We start from the raw sequence: 18056 nt of genomic DNA, 5'->3' as shown, positions 1-18056 counted from the left end.
TAACTTTTTTGTTCATGTGATAACGGTTTACTGGAAATTATGGTTTTCAAAATAATACTTCATATTACCACACATTTAGTAAAAAAAAGGAAGCAAAATTGAAAAGTAAATTTAATCAAAGAGGTGGGTTTTATGCCACGCTCTAAGGTATCATGGTAAAATGACTAAATTTTACCACATTTACCTAATTTTATCTCATATTATAAAAGCGTATTTTATAGAAAATTTTACCAAAACCATTACCAAAGCGCTTCTGGGAAAATTATCGAGATTTTGGTTTTCTCAATGAGCCAAATTTTACCATATTCTGGAAGTTTTGACCATAAATCGTGAATTCACTAAAGTTTTCCCATAAAGATCGTTGAAATGAATTGACTCTCTACTTCATTCTTGAACAATGATGTTAAAGAAGTATTTTTTAACAAAAAATATTACAAAATTTATTTTGTAATATTTATAAGAGTTGTAAATGGTTAAAAACTTTTTCAGAGCTCAAATTTTAAAGTTGCAAGCTTTAAAATAAATATATTTAAGTTTTCTAATAAATAATTCAAAATTTTAAAATTTGAAAACTAAGTACAGTAGAATACATTTTAATGAATAAGAAAACAAAAAATATTTTGAAGTATTAATTGAAAATATAAAAAAATTACGTTTGTACGGTTCTCTGTTGGTTAGCAAGGAAGAAGTTGAATCTCTTTTCTGTCTAAAGGAGATCTTTTAAGTGTACTAAGTATTTAGTATTTAAAATTTTGGATAAATTATGAAAAGCTGGGGATAAAAAAACACGATAAGTGAGAATAATGTTTTCTAAGTAATATCGATTGAAAAATAATGAACGAAATTCGATGTCATTGTATTAGCAGTGTCGGATAAGATAGGTCAAATTAGTCCTCTTCCTTTAAACAGTTTATTTATCTTAACAGTATATTTAACTTTAAAATAAAAAGTTAATTCAATTTTTTTAAATAATATTTTAAAAGAGAAAAAGAAACAGCGCTATGCAGAAACTTTCCTTTTCGACGGAAAGAAAAAAAGATATTGCACAATTATTGAATAGCTATATGCTTACATTATTTATTAATATTTAATTGAATATTAATAATCTTCTATTTGATAGTAAAATAGAATCAAAGAATCAAAATTGTATGAAGTAAAAGCAAAACTTTCTAAAACTTTTTTTTATGAATGCCTTTTCCAAGCGTTTTTTTCTCCAAGCATAAGATTTCGCTAAACTTGATCTCCAGGGCAGTTCTTTAAGCTTATGCTTTCAGAATTAATTTGAAGGAGGATTTAAAAAGAATAATGTATTTTTACACAAACCAATTATGCAATAAATTTCAATCAACTAATATCACTCTAGGCTTTGAAAGAATTAAATGAAAAACGGAATTTTATTTAATTGCAAAAATAAGCACGGAAAAGCTTTTTCCATTTCGTGGCGATTAAAAGTATTTAATGTCCTTCACCATGTGATTTTAAATTATACTAATTTTTAATCAAATCTTCGTAACAGTATAAGTTAATTTAATATGATTGCTGTTGCTGACTGTTATGGAGAAGCCAAAATAGAAATAGTGTTGGACAGAGTCGGGACAATTATTAATTAGAACATTCAAACTTCAAAATGTTACACTGAAGAAAAATCTGTGTTATTCAGTAAAGTGTTAGTTTTCATTCGTATGCCATGCCAGTGCAGATTCCTTAGAGCCTTAAGATTTTTCATATTGTAAAATCAATTTGAAGTACTATTTAGAAAAAAAAACTCACCTTGAACTTAAAAACATATGATAGAGTTCAATGAACAACTTGAACTGTAATCAATAAATGCTGTTTCTTCTAATAGAAAGAAAATGGATAACATATCGCTCAAGTTAAGAATTCTCGAAGAACTTTTTGTAGAATCATTCTGGTCCATTACATAAACATTAGATTTGCAGATTTTCATTTTTATTAAATTAATGAATGAATAACTTTCAAAATCGTTTTCATTTTCATATAAACGGTTGCTATAGCTACAGCTAACGTATTTTAAATAGTTTGCTGTTTTAGAAACATTGTGTTAATTTTGCAAAAAATGTCTTTAAATCTTTAAAAGATTGTCAGTGATTTTAAGCGAAGCACAGAACAAAAGCAGAACAAAATTTTGCACTAATAATAAAAAATCTCAATTTTAGTTATAGTTCTAAGTTAGCAATCTTAACATCCAAACATGGCAAGTCCTTAAGAACATAAGTAGGTCTGTAAATTGGAATAAAAGTTTATCCCACAACGAAACATATTACAAGTTTTTGCTTTTGCAATACCAGAATACGTAACAAGCCTACATGGCAAAATGACAACGTTCTCCCAGCGAAAGAGTTCAACGCCCCCGCTGAGAAATAAAGTTCAATTACTAGTTAGACGATAGGTGTATCGTTTCCTCTAATTATTTTTGAATGAATTTATCAGGATTCTTTTCAATCGTTAATTTTTTTTGCTTTCATTCGATAAAAATGCTTGGATGTTTTTCCTTTAAGGATTCTGAGCGTTAATGAAGATGAAATATACTTTGTATTATCAACTTAATTGGGATTGATTTAAATTTTTTTTCCATTTATCTTGATATTCATTTCTAAGTTGATTTTAACACGTATTCATATGGTTGATATGCATGTACTAGTAAGAGAATAAATATGGTTAATACGGTAAATACGGTGTCAAAGTTTATGATAATTTTCGATGAATTATCGATGTAGATTATTTTATTTTTTCCATTTTTATTAGGAATTATTATGTAACAGAATGAAGTAAACAAGAGTTAATAAAAATAAGGCAACAACACGAATTAAGAGTAATAGAATTAAAATCTGCGGTAATAAAAGATTCGGAATTATTTTGATAACTTTATGTTACACTGATGTATGTAATTAAATAAATTGTAAATTGCTAATGCAAACTTACGCAATCTATTCTTGATTCAATAATTTTGTATTAAAATGTACTTTTGTACTAAAACCACTTACACAAAATAGTATAGCAAACAATTACATAAAATAATTATTCATACAAATATTTAATCGTAAATATATATATATTTCAAACTGAAATTTATAAGTGCTGATTAACTTCAATGCAATAACTTTTTAACTATTATTAGAACGAGTGCCATTTTTTTTGAGATTTTAAAACTTTCAAAGAATGTTTAACATTTTAAACTGCTCTAATTCCAATTCACATTTTAGTAAGAGAATACAGTTTTTAAGTTCATTCTCGCAGCATATTGTAATCTCGCGCAAAACTTCTCTTCTTTATTTTATGAAATCAAGTTTTCATTACATTTCCTTTACCTATAACCGTTATTTTTATAACATTTCATAATAATTGAACTAAGGCAGCGGTAAAGTGGTCACCTTGTTAGGCTTAACAGATACTGGAATTTCATAGTTATTTGAGCATGAATTTTTAGACAGAGCTTACGTAAAGATTAATTTATGTTAGGAATGAACAGAAATATATTAATAACCTTAAGCAGCATCACATTGGGAAATTCTTACTTATTGTTAAAATATAAATTCTCGTAGTCATGTTTGTCACACAATTTTTATACAGTTTCAATAAAAGAAGTTTATTAAGCAAAATTTAAATTAAACATTTGTCTATGAAAATATGAATCAAAACTAATTTAATTTTAAAAGCAAATAAACACTATTTTCTAAGAAACTAAATATCTCACGCTCAATTTGTTCTCACAAATTTAACAATAAGACTTGAAATGTCATACAACTTTTGTTTACAAACTAATATTCCGATATTTGATGCAAAAAAGTTTATTTAACAGAGAAGGACTTATTTTAATAATTTGAATATGAAAGTAGATTTCAAAACTATTCTAGTTTTAAATTGAATGAAGCATGCTTTTTTAGAGAACTAAAATTAGTTAGTTTAAAAGAATTGTTTCGATTTTAAGATTATTTTAATGAAATATGCATTTTAAAGCTTTAGGAATACTGATGCGTTATAAAATATTATGATAATTTCAAACTAAAAATTTGCAATTTACCAAAATATGAGCATTGTATAAGGTATGTTAGAAAAGAATTGTTTCGTCGAACATTTTTCCTGATAAAAAATGCATTTTTATTAAAAAAATGTAATGTAAAATTTAAAAAAATAATTGCTTACAGTGTGAATCCAATTAAGTATATATTTGGTTTATATATGAATATTTTACCCAACATGACCCAGGTTTTCCCATGATTTTCTTATAAATCTTTAACATTGTCAGCTTCAGTAATATGTTTCTCTGCGCTTCATCTATTCTTCTGTTACATATTTAGAACTTAAAAAATAAAACGATCAAAGCTTGACATGGTTTCGCATAAGAAAAAAAAATAACAACAATGTAATCTTAATGTTTTAAATGAATGTGAATTATATAGAAGCCTTTGCGTACTCGTATTTAAAATATTTAATTAATGTGAAGAGTACTCAACCAAAAATATTCTGATGTGAAATTTATATAAATTCTAGGTTGTTTGAAAGAAAATGAGCACTTCACATCATGGCAACTTCTTCTTTCTTTTCCGAAATAGCTCATTGGCTAATGAGACTTTGGATACGAATCAAGGTCAGCAGATGGCTAATATAGAGGCAACTATGAAAATTGCGCAAGTAGTTTTTCTCATAATTGCACTTATTGGAATATTTGAAAATTTGATATCGATACTTGCTCTAAGAAGATCGAAAGAGCTTCGAAATCCAACAACTGCATTTATCGTGAATCTGTGCGTTGCTGATTTGATTTATTGCCTGTTGACGGTAATGAACTATATAAAGCATGAGTGGAACAAAAACTACCATTTTTGTCGTTGGAGTACAATGGGGAAATATTTCACAGGTGTAGAATCAGTTAATCTAATGGTAGCAATCACCATCAATAGGTACATCTGTGTAGTTTATCCAATATTATACCGCACCGTGTACAGTCCAAAATATCTAGCTTTACAGATAGCTTTTACCTGGATTTATTCCCTAATTCTATCACTAATTCCATTCTTTGAAGTTTTGGGAAGATATGGTTATGATCCTAGCATAGGACTTTGCATTATTCTGGGACAAAATGCAAAAATTGCCAATAATGTTTTTATTATAACTGCATTTGCGTCTCCAACACTAGCATTTGTAATTTGCTATCCAAGAATATTTTGGGTAACACACAAGGTTTCGAAAAGAGCTCGAAAATGCAACATTTCAGCAACTCCATCACAATTCCCTCACTGCAAAGGAGCTAGAAAATCTAATATTTCAGCAAACAAGATTAGCAAAGTGTCAAATTCTACTACAACTCCATCAGTGCTAAATGCGACTTCAGAGGAAAGTGATCTCAGAGGAAAAAATACATCACATCATTTAGATGATAAGGAATCGAAACTTCTAAAAGTTATGTTGGTGATCGTTCTGGCGTTTATAATTTGTTATTTTCCAAGCACATTTGTTAAAATATATGACAGGGAAGCAGAGATGCCACTTTTTTCACTTTTCTCTCATTTCACTGTTAATCTATCAAATGTAATTAATCCTATTATATATATTGCAATGAGTGCTGAATTTAGAAAAGCATATTTAGAATTATTACTGTGTAGAAAAATCCGGTATGTAATGTCAACCACATCAAATACTGAATCAACCAGAACAGTTGAAAAATGATCAGTGCTTCATAAAAAGTGCTTAATCTCTTTACGGTAAAAAGTCATGCTCATCAAAGCACCATCTTTGCAATATTCATAATTTTTCTTGAAGTTTTGCAATGTGTCGCATGCTATAGTCTATGCTACTTTGGTGAAGTTTTAACAACACTCAAATACAATTGCAGTACACCTTCTAAGTAATACTGCATATGCCAAAGTAACCAATGTCAGGTCATATAGTGATGACGAACAATAATTTAAAGTCTTTACGGGATGATGCGTTATCTATATCATGCACAAATAAAAAGTATTGGAGAGAAAAAAAGAAAAATCTACACCTTTATTCTGCCAAAAAAAATATCGTACAATTTACAGTTTTTCTTCTTCTTTTTTTTTGCATTCCTAGGCAATGTGTTTGAGAACAATATTCAAATAAAAAATTTTTGTAGTAAGATATTTATTAATAGAAGCTAAATTCAAAATTGCTATATAATTTATAATTTAAAATTTTTTTTAATCACTGAAAAAGATAATAACAGTGATTTTTATTTAAATGAGTGGTGTGAATTTGAAAACAAATTGAAAGAAGGTCGATATCCGCTTTTTCCATCAACATGAATTCTCAATGTCATCTTTTTGTTTCACAATGAGCAAGAATCTAAAAAAAGAATCCATTCTTCACGGATTTTGTTTGCACAAGAGTAAATACCGTCATCCGGAGTTACTTATAAGCTGACAGGATAACGTTAGCAATTTTCTAAATAATTTTAACACGCTAATTTTAGAAACACTATTTCGTGTTTTGATTGTAAACTTTCATACCAATGTCAATGTTCCTTGTTCATATTGTTTCTTGCTTTAGTGGAGCTTTGGATCACACATTTCAAAGCTGTTTGTACTTTTAAGGTAAAGTTATTTTACATAATTCTAACAATTTCATCATCAATATGCACTTTTTATAACTTAAATAAAAAAATCTTAATTTTAACTAACTTTAAAATTTTTTTCAATACAATCTCAAATGGTCTTCGTATTGATAATATTTCCTGAATCTGAATAATTAAACTCATTGTTGCTTCTTGCTCAGTATAAGGTAAAATTGGAAAATTTTGAAATTGGTCAGTGGTCATTTTTAACAGTGGTCAATTCTTAAAACGTGTGGTTACTTTTCTTAGAATTCAAAATTTAAAACGATTAAAGAAACTGTTGTTATTAGTAATGTAAGGCATACCTTTTAAAGCATTTCATAAAATATGATTCACATTTAAAATTAAGAAATAATTTTAAGAAACAAACGTGAAATAAAGTAAATTTCAGAACGTTATAAAATATTTATAATAATTTCATATTTATTAAAAAAAAACGGAAATAATTTACATGGATTGCATTTTCGATGAAAAAAGTGGCGAACGAATGGAGACTGACAAACTATTTTTAATACCAATTGTTTTATTTAATCCCCCGTGACCGGTTGCTACCATTAATTTAGCATTATACTGTACAGGGTAACAAAGACCACCAAATTTTCCCCAAAGAATTGTTTTTCTTTATAGTATCAAAATTCTTCTATTCCTGTTTTAGAAACGTATGCATTTATTTTAACAAATTATAGAATTATATTTGTTGGTAAAAAAATATTGATATCTATAAAATACATAACAGGAGTAAAATTTATTCTGTTTCTAAAAAAACTTCTTTTTTAACTCTTAACATTTTAATCGTCGTCTAAACTTTTTTTTGTCTTTAAATTACATGAGTTAGAAATGCTACAGACATGTATACATGGAGTGTAGTTGTAGATCTTAGCTCTACATTAGTTAAATAACAAAAAAATTAAATGCTCATAAGTTGGATAAGTAAATTATAGCTAAAACAAAAAGTTTTTTCAGTCACCTCGACTGACACAAATGCAGAAAGAGCTGCAGACTTTGCTTTATTTATGTTTATTATTATTATTATTTAATATTTCAGGGTAAAGGGACTTGGCTTTCTTACCTTTTTAGAACCGATGATCTTTTGCAGTTTTAGCTGTTAGTTCAAATATTGAATTAATTATTTATGTTTTTCAAGATGAAGATGTTTGTACACTTATAATAAAAAATAGTTCTCAAATTAAAAAAAATGGGAGGCGTTTTGAATTAAAGAACTTGTCATACTGAGCAGACTAGTTTTATGCAAGGTGTCCAAATGTGCTGAAACGCTCCATTTCCTTCGTCTCCTTTATTCTAAGTGGGGCTCCAAAGTGATGGAGCAGAATTTTGTGCAGAGGGTCCAGTTTTGTGCCATCACATATATTTTTAAAAATATCAAACAAGGCATTTTCTTTTACTTTTTCAAGATGACATGTATTTCTTGTGATTCCGCTATTTAAAAAAAAATGTCTTTATCGTCGTCTTTTTACAAGCTCCACTTATGAACCAAAAAACAAGTTCAATTGAGACACTATTTTAACTGGAAATTTAAAATATGCCATAAAAAATATGAGTTTCTACTTTAGATTTTTACGTTCACCCTCACATCCAGGAAGTGGTATTGGACAGTCAAGTTCGACCTCATTGAGTTCATCTTTTTTAAATATTTCATTTGTGCAATTTTAGATATTTGTCCCCATGTGTATTTCTAGAGATATTTGATAGTTTCCATTTATTTTGGACACACTGTATAGTAAACTTGGCAAGTGCATTTTCCATTAAAATCCATTTCTTCAATAATGAAGAAATATTACTTTTTAATAATTTATTTACTTCAAAATACAAATATTTAAAAAGTTGCAAAAACGTACATAGTAAGTCTCTGCTCTATAGATAACACTTTCACCGAAGAACAAGTTCTGCAGGAAATAACGAATTGCTGCAGCAAATACGGCTTAGGGCCACTATACTAAATTTCTACTTACTGCATAAGATTTAAAGCGATTTAAGGTTTTCTGATATATAGTTAAAGGTGCTTATTTTCAAAAAAATCGAAACTTGCATTCTTACGAAAAATTGACGCTTTTGGAAGAAAAAAAAGTGCAAAAAAACTATAAAAGAAATAAAAAATCCAAGAAAATTTTTTTTTACCCTTATGGTAACCTTTGTTCAGACATAATGTTTTAATATCACAATTTTTCGCTGTAAATTTCTGATACAAAATTTATACAAATTTTAGGTTATTCGTTCAAAAGAAAATGAATTCCACACTACAAATCAACTCCTGGTTCCTTTTTCAAAATAATTCACTGGAGAACAAAACATTGGACACACACCAAGGTCAAGATAAGTCTGTGGATCAAGATATGGAAAGAAATATGAGAATCGCACAAGCATTTTTCATCATCATTGCCTTTCTCGGAATATTTGAAAACTCTATATCTATTCTGGCCTTGAGAAAATCAAAAGAACTTCGAAGTCCAACGACAGCATTCATCGTAAATCTATGCATTGCTGATTTGATTTATTGTCTCTTAACGCCAATCACCTACTTCAGGCCTGAGTTGAACCAAAACAACACTCTTTGTCGTTGGAACACAATGGCGAAATATTTCGTTAGTGCAGAATCGGTAAATTTAATGGTAGCAATCACCATTAATAGGTTCATTTGTGTAGTTTACCCAAAATATTATCGATTGCTGTATAGTTTGAAATACCTAGCTATTCAAATAGCCTTAACGTGGGCATATTCCTTAACTCTGTCCCTTCTTCCATTTTTTGAAGGGCTTGGAAGATATGGTTATGAGCCTAAAATTGGGTTATGCACCATTCTGGGACCCAGCGCCAAAACATTTAATTATATATTTGTCATATCAGCATTTGGATTTCCAACTCTAGCTTTCATAATTTGCTATCCAATAATTTTTTTGGTTGCCCATAATGCTTCTAACCGCGTGAAACAGTTCAATCTTTCAACAACCCCAGCGATGCTAAACGCAACTTCAGAGGAAGGTAGAGGAAAAAACACATCCTCCCACCTAGATGATAAAGAAATGAAGCTTCTGAAAGTGATGCTGGTCATTCTTGTGTCGTTTATAATTTGTTATTTACCAATTACATATATTACAATGACCGGAAAACCCGCTCCTGCTTTTATACTTATCGCTCGCTTTGGTATCAATCTCTCAAATGTCATAAATCCTATCATATATATTGCAATGAGTGCTGAATTTAGGAAGGCATATTTAGAGTTATTCCAGTGTACCAAGATATGGTCTCCATCGTCAACATCAGCAAATACTGAATCAGCCAGAGTCTGAACAGTTGAAAAATAAAAAAAATTATGTGCCTCAATTTTGAAAATGTAATCCAGTTGGTAAAAATACTTGAGGGTGCTCCTTGGCGATATATGTTTTGCGCCATTCCTGTTTGCGCGGAACACCGTGGCAACAGGAATGGCGGCCAAAACATAATGATATTTCAATAAAACATTGGAAAATTTCAACAAAACATCGACCGAAACTTTACAAAATTGCAATGAACCCAATGTAAGGAAAATTAATAACCCCAATAAAGTGCCTTTTGAATCAAAACAAAAATTTACGAAGTAAGCACAGAAAGAGAAGGAAAAAAAACACAACTCACCTCTTCATTAAGCTTGAATATCCTCTGATTTAGGTGCGCAGAATTCTCTAAGAGCAGTTAGATACTGCCTAAATTTGTCATGAATAGAATCTGTGTACCTTCATCGTCACATAAATTCGGCCAAATACGAATCAAAAATGGCGTTTGTGGTACTGGACTGGCGGGGACATTTTTTTCTAAAGTCCCATTTTCTGACTGCCCACATACCTTCGATCTTATTGACCACAAGCAAAAGTAACCTTACTAGCCGGTATCTAACGTAGAACTAATGGACCTCTGAAAATACATATACCGTTGAACATTTTCAAATAACGCTAAAATCTAAACCAATCAGAATCACGAATGGGTTTCTACATCGCCCAGCTTGGCGTCTTGGCTATCAACCGCGATCACAACTTGACGAGAACCAAGGGGCACACTCAAATATAGTCTACCCATCCAGCTCTTTGTAAATAGTTTAGTACTTTAATTGTATATAAATATCTTTTTTGGTGTTCTTATTTTACACTGAAGGTGAATATATGAGGCTATGAAGATATGAGGAACACATGAGTAGCTGTATTTTTTTTTAGATGGATGCAATGTACATTATTGAAAAATACAGAAAATGAGCTATCTCAGATCACAGAAGTCCATTTCAAAAACCGTTTTTCTAGGTTTAATTACTATCAAAAACTAGTAAATAAAAAATTGTGTGATTTAAGTAGAAAAAATATGTATAAATCATCACAAAACTAGAGAAAAAGCTTTCCCAATTATGGCAGTTAAATAAGAAAGTTTTTTCACTTACGTCAATGTATGTGAAGCTCATATTAATGAGTTTGGGTCCTTTTTCAACAAAAACATAACAAATTTTGTTTTAGACAAAATGCGAATTTATTTAAGCAGTTGCAGTCATAATTTATTGGTACTTGCCAGTAAGTGGCAGCCGAGAGCTGCCCGTATGACCGTAGAAGGGTTATATGGCAGCTTTTGTGTCATATGCAGCATATTTGTCAAATAAAGAGCAAAATTAAAGATTGATATTATAATTTGGTGATTAAACTGATAAAAAAGCCATTAAAACTTCCACCTTTATTTACGAAAACAAAAAAAAAAAAAACAAAAAATGAAGCGTAAGCAATAAAACTTAATTTTTAAATTATCCATTTACAGAATGCGTTTTGCATCTTTTTGTTTTTGGAAATGTTTTGTTTAAATTTTCTCGCACCTAAGAATCCAAGCTTGTTGTATTGATAGAAAACCCAAGAAAACTTCTAATTGATTCTATGAAAATTTGCTCCTGTACCTTTCATTTCGTACTTTTTGTGGTGTGGTCAAAAATCCTCTTCCTATATCATAAAAATATTACAAATCACAGAAACCAACATTGTTTTGCGAGAACCAAGTGGAGAAATATGAAACTTCAGAATTAAGCTCCAGCATTCATGTTAGATACACTACTATACCCTTAAAATAAGTACAAATTTATTGTTTTTGTACAAAAGAGTTTTGTTTCTTGTCTATTGTTCCTTTTTCTTACTGTGCAACGGATACCTTCCTGTTGTAGAAAAACAAATATTTTTGTTGGAATTTATTTAGGAATGTAAATTTTACTATACTGTAACTGAAATTTCGAAGCAAATAAAGTATAAATAACTAAAAAAATGACTTTTCTTTGTATTGACTGGCTAAAGAATGAACCAGCCCATGGGTGCAGTGTTAAAACTAGACAACTGTATAAAATATACTTTGGAAAAAAATGCTTGCAATTACTATTTAGTTTTAATTAATGTTTTGTCTTATTGTAAGAAATGTCTAGTTCTAACACGTTCTTCTTTGTGATACTTGGATTAATTGCAATGTTTTCTACACACAAACATAAAAAATGTATCTATAAATCGAAGTTGTAAAATTGAAAATTACTTAATTTACTTACTATACTATTTATAAATAGGTATTTGAAAACTTCGTATAGAAATTGAAATTTATTCGTTTTCAATAGTTTATACACTGTAAAAAATCCACGATGAAATTGCGGTAAAAGTGGGTGCCAGTATTTCTCAACTTGAAACTTGACGAAACAAAAAATCTGATATGGTGTAATTTTTATCTACAGTAATATTTACTGTAAAAACAGTGAAACACTGTTATTAAAGAAATGTATCTGTAAAAATTATGGTATAAAATTTTACTGCTAAAGCGGATTTTATGGATTCTGCACCCATAGTTCCAGTACTTTTTTGCCGTAATTTTATATGAAATTTTTTTCAATGTCTTCACGAAAACCAATTACAGCCTCAACCAGATGGCATCTTTCAATTCAGTAGTGCCTGGTCTCCTACCTTTTTTAAGTACTTATTAAAACAGAACCCATTACCACAATGCCAGTAGTAAGTATTATCAAAATTAATGAAGCACCATTAGAGACAATACGACAAGTTTACACGGTTTCACGAAGTGAATAAGTGCCATTAATTTTGCTTCTTAGTATATAATTAGTTTTTATTTTTGAATCAATTACCGTTGATTTCAAATTACTTAGTTTTATTGAAATACGTTTCAAAAGCGTAATCATGAGCAAAATAAACGCCTAGTTTCAGACAACTTTAAACAGGCTAATTTGGTGACGTAGCAACAACGATCACGTTGATCATTGAAATTAGCTGATATAACGAGCAATAAACTCTTTTCATGATTAAATAAAGTTATAATTTAGCAATGTATCATTGATGTTATCTTTAAAATACGTGAAAAAGAAAACAAAACAGAATCCCCTACATTTTAATTTAAATCAATGTTAAATGTTAAGCTATTGTGAAAAAATTAAACATCTCTCTCAAGCGATTCCATTGAAATATTTGAACGAATTCTATGAGAGAGGGCTGAATTATACCTTTCACATAATGTTCAAATTTTAGAAAACCCGTATATCATGAGTAGGACTGGGCTATAAATCGATATATCGCGACATATCGATTTAACGCCTGTATCGGCAGGCCGATACAGCGACTTTCGTTCAAGGCGATGCATCAGAAATCTGATTTAAGCCGTCGAATAAAGAAGATGAACGATATAGCGATATACGATATAGTGATACAAGACACGCAAAGATCTCTTACGTCCAGTGCCAACACGCGCTGGGGAATACGATGTACGTATCGTTCGTTATATTGAAACGGCCTTGATTGATGAGCGGTAGAATCAGAATCAGTTTTGAGAACATATATCGTGATCTCGCATTGTTCGTTTTAATTTTCTATCAATATTGTCAGTTGAATATATTATCGAATATCATAATTCTTTTGTTTTTATTTTTAAGAAATTAAACCTTACTTTGTTTTTTCGTTCAGAATTCGGTAATTATTCAATTTAACTTTATTATTTATGTGAAATAATAATGATAAAAAATAGTGTTGTTTCAAAAGTGTTTTTTTTTTTTTTGTTTGATTTCTTTAGCACTTTGTTTTAAGCGCACAAATAATTTTTAACGAACTTATTTTTTAAATTTTCTTTCTATATTGTTAGGTAAATATATTGATAAATTTCAATTTTATAAATTTTTTTATTATTTATTTTTAAACTAAGAAATCTTTCGTTATTTGCGCGATCATTTTTAGAAAATATAACATTAATATCTTTCATAAGCAAAACATATACAGCAAATTCATACATTGATTTAAATCAATCTAAGTATGAAGTTTTGATAGAAATCCGACTTTCTGCGCCTTACAAGTAAATGAATTTCAAAAATACTATATCGCGATACAAAACTGACGATGCATCACGATATAAAATTTCTTATATCGCCCAGTCCTAATCATGAGTTATTAGAGTAGTGCATATTACCAAACGCACTCATAAACTCTTTCTTTTATTAATATGGATAAAAAGTGACATCCAAAATTATTCCTTTCAGACTAATTCAACGTAGTCAGCCTGTAAACTTACATTGTATAACATTAAGAAAACTTTTCTTGTGTCTAGAAATTTGAAATTACTAGGAGACTTCGCCCCCTGCTCGCTAACGCTCACCAACCCCCGGAACTGCTTTCGCAATTCATTTCGGATTGCTTCGCAATCCAATGCTCGCTCATTGGATACGTTCTTAACGTCTAGCTTTTGTATACCTTTTTGAATACTGAAGTTCCGAAAACTTTTCACTGTAGAAAATTCTAAACCTGTACATTTCAATATTAATTTGAAATTGCAAACAGTTCACATATTTTTCTTAATCACACTATTCTAAATTTCAGTTGTTGAGAAAAGTAACTGTTGTAAGTTTTGTTTCAAAGTCTTTCCCACCAGAGGGCTAAAGCCATGTGTTGTAAAACAATATGAAATAGTAGTCTGCCACTGAACGCCGGATGTAAAGTATCGGCTTCGATGAAGATAATTTTGCATTTTTAATTCTCTGAAGGGCGCCACCCTAATAATATGGAATTTGTAAAATAAATGTATATATTTTTGATTGTTGATGAAGCCCATCATTTTGTGTTTTCACCAGTGTTCAGAAGCAGAACAACTATAAGTTTTTTATTTTATCACAGAAATATAAAATGTATAAAAAACAAAGAAAAGAGTAAGAAAATGAGTATAGTCATAGAAAAAGTTAAAATTATAATATAGTATTTGTCAGTTAAAATGAAACTTTTTGTTTAAGTCATTTCTAACAATTCAAATTTCTCCGAGGCAATTCTAAAGTATAAATTAGGGTAGTATTTTTAAGTTGAAACACAATATTTTCAGTTTTGATGTCAACAATACAATTCAATTTTTCACAAAAACGATTGTTTCCATTGTTAAATTCAATGTCAACAATTCAAATTTTTCTGAGGCAAATTCTTAACGTCTAAATATTACTTTTTTATGTACACATTTCTAAATGTCAGTATTTAACCACAAAACAACTTAAAGTCCTCAAATTTAGCATGAAGTTGTAAAATATAATGAAAGAGGCTCGTAGCAATAAAGAAAGAAGAAGTAAAGTTAGTACTGTAAAATTAAAACAATATTTTTAATCAATGAGTCAAGTTCTTCAAGAAGCAATTGTAGAAGTAGGTTGTTTATTTAAACTTTTTATAGAATTTCTTTAAAAACACAATTGTTAATTTGGGCATTTGGCGATACAACACTTATAGAATTGAAGGATTTGTTATGTCAAGCGCTCAGGTATCATAATTTTGATCTAGTTGCGCTTCTATGTCATTTTGATTTATGTTATTAGTTGTTATTAGTTATGTTATTAGATGAAGTTAACTTAGTTAACTTTCAAAAAATTCTATGGCTGGCAACAGCATTTTTATTTTTTAAGTTGTTTATTTTTATTTCTGTTAGAATTCGTTATTTTTTTAACGAAATGTTTTTTAACCTCACAGAATTCTTTGCCGACTGATATATGAAGAAAATAAAGTAAATATTTAAGTGTTGTGAAAAGAATCTTATTTAGTTGTACAAAGTACTTCAGCCAAAATTTGGGAGTCACGTAAGAGAATTATATATATTAGATCAGAAACACATCATTAAAAGGCAGAATGCTTTGATGTTTTCAAAACGTAAACAAAGCAAAGCAAGCGTTGCCACCGGCGGAAAAGAAATACAGCCAAAATTTGGGAGCCACGTAAGAGAATTATATATAATAGATTACAAAAATAACAACAATAAAATAAATATTCAAAACCATCTTCACATCAAACTATTTTTTAGTAAACACGTTTGATATTCGAGGGCAAGAATTTAATGTGCAAATAAGCTCCTATGGTATGGTAAAAATAGAAAAATAATATCATAAGGGCAACCTTTCAATCTCTATCGAAAAAAATACAAAATACAGACCCAATACAGAAGACAAAGAAACTCCTGGATCAAGCATTGGGAGAAATTTGACTTCTCTTAGGGCTTTTTGACGGAATTAACCCTCATTTGAGTTACACGAAAAGGAAAACCAAGAAAACTTCCAGCTATTAACCTGACCACAAGGGGACACTAACCAAGGATCCGTCTACCACTGAGGATATTTTACGTTAGCACTGTGGTCAGTGCGAGCCAGATGCGGAATTCGTATCTAGCAGCCATTGCTTTGGTCCGAACCCGAATTAGAAGGTGAATGCTCTATTCTCTGAGCCACCATGGCTCAGAGAGTAGCATTGGCTAAATGTAACATATGTGTCAACAAAAATAGCGCTCATCATTCAATTGTAGCCAATGTTCCATCTTTTAACGGCCATGGTAGCAAAACTAGAACATATGTGGTAAATAAAAATTAATCACAAGAAAAAAATTTGTTAAATAGAAGAAAAAATATTTTTATTTAAAATTTCCTACACTTTGAAATAAATGGTTTAATAAAATAATCGAAATTTAATCGATGGAGTAAGTACCTATACGTAATTAGAATTTTCGGAAATTGAGAATTTATCGATTAAATATTTCTTGTTTTTTAAATTTTTGTTTGTGATTCCTGATAGTTAAAGAACATTATTTACAATTTTTTAAACTTATCACTTTTCTATTGTTCATATATCTGAAGATAGGGTATCAATTTTTTAAGGAACTAAAACTAATATTAATTCAATTGAACTGAAAAATTTATCTACTGTTTCTCCTGTCTAACTTCTCCTTCATACTTTAAGCTTGTTTTCTAAATTTCTGATGAAAAAAATTTTCTTCAGATGCTATGATAATTTTTATTTTTGAAATCTAAGAAATGAAATAATCTGCAGGGCCCGCTGCCACGCTGGAAGGTTTTTTTACGACGCTCATTTTTGAATTTTTCAAAAAATCATGTATTTTTATTCTTTGATGAAAGATAGATTTAATATTATACAAAGCTTTACGTTTCATTTTATATTTTATAACCGTCGTTGAACAGCCAATTTTGAACATTATTGCCAAACAAATTGATAAGCATCATTGGGAAATAACAAATAGTAAAAGTAGCAACGATGACCAACATTACTTTTAAAAGTTTAATACTTTTATTATTGACAAGAATTATCGCTCCTCTGAATCCAATCACCTGATTAAGTTGCTACGGCATTTAATTTTGATGCGTTGCAGTTACAGAGATTCCTTCCCTTGCTAGCTGTTTCTAAAGTGACCCAAAAAATTCTTAGATAACAAATCGCAAGGACAATCACTGAAAACGCGAAGAAGGATATAAAACAAAATGCTTATGTTCCTTTTTGTCTCAAAATTATGTTAAGTCCACTGTTAGGATCATTATCATATTTTCTCCAAATTCGAAAGAAAAAAAAAATGAAACCACGCAAGAATTATTTGAAGTATTAGATATTTCGTTCTGTATTTCAAGTGATAATTATTTATAATCATCGTTGAACAGCCGGCTCAATTTTCCGCTAACTCGCACCTGAGTTACACGGCGAGGAAACCCATGCAAACCTCTAACGGTTAACCTGACTGTAACCCATGATACGTCTGTCACTGAGGCTATTTTATGTCAGCACTGTAGTCGGTACGAGCCAGGTGGAGAATTGGTATCGACCAGCCATTTCTGGGATTCGAGCCTGGGTCACCTAAATGAGAGGTGAGCGCTCAATCCCCTGACCCATCACGGGTCCAAAGCTTTATTTTTATGATACATCCAGTCTTATCAGGAGAGAACAAATAATTTTTTTTGTAAGTTTTTATTTCTTTTAAAATCCATGTACTGTCTTGCAATTACGAAAAGAGTCTTCATTCTAATTGAAAATTCTAATTGAACCTCACTGAGAGGTAAACTCGTGATGGCCTGATATCATGTTTTTTAATGGATACACTGAATAGTTAGAAAAGTTATATTCTATGTTTAAATTAGAAATTAATATTCTATTTTAGAGATAAACTTAACTTC

General features: G+C 29.7%; 2 protein-coding genes across 3 annotated transcripts in view; both read left to right on the top strand.

Annotated features, from left to right (window-relative positions):
- LOC107447110 (G protein-coupled receptor moody-like) overlaps positions 1 to 18056 on the top strand; it is a 41355-nt gene that overhangs the window by 20702 nt on the left and 2597 nt on the right. Inside the window, exon 2 of one of the 2 annotated variants that reach the window (XM_071179124.2) lies at positions 4513 to 5698. The exons of the other annotated variant lie outside the window; for it this stretch is intronic. Coding sequence (XP_071035225.2) covers positions 4528 to 5688 — 1161 coding nt within the window. The 5' untranslated portion in view covers positions 4513 to 4527 and the 3' untranslated portion in view covers positions 5689 to 5698. Of the gene's footprint in view, positions 1 to 4512; positions 5699 to 18056 lie in introns of those variants that run through there. 2 annotated transcript variants of the gene reach the window in all.
- On the top strand, positions 6454 to 10693 carry LOC107447111 (G protein-coupled receptor moody-like). Its single transcript, XM_016061939.5, has 2 exons — positions 6454 to 6575; positions 8820 to 10693. The coding sequence occupies exon 2, from the start codon at positions 8839 to 8841 to the stop codon at positions 9898 to 9900; it is 1062 nt and encodes a 353-aa protein (XP_015917425.2). The 5' UTR covers positions 6454 to 6575; positions 8820 to 8838; the 3' UTR covers positions 9901 to 10693.

The sequence above is a fragment of the Parasteatoda tepidariorum genome, chromosome 3, assembly GCF_982258835.1.
Source record: "Parasteatoda tepidariorum strain Cologne lab strain chromosome 3, Ptep-v5.0, whole genome shotgun sequence".
Taxonomy (NCBI): Eukaryota; Metazoa; Arthropoda; class Arachnida; order Araneae; family Theridiidae; genus Parasteatoda; species Parasteatoda tepidariorum.
This window is presented reverse-complemented; position numbering and strand designations above follow the sequence as displayed.

Coding starts and splice junctions, on each gene's coding strand:
- LOC107447111 (XM_016061939.5), top strand. CDS start 8,839: ATGAATTCCACACTACAAATCAACTCCTGGTTCCTTTTTCAAAATAAT.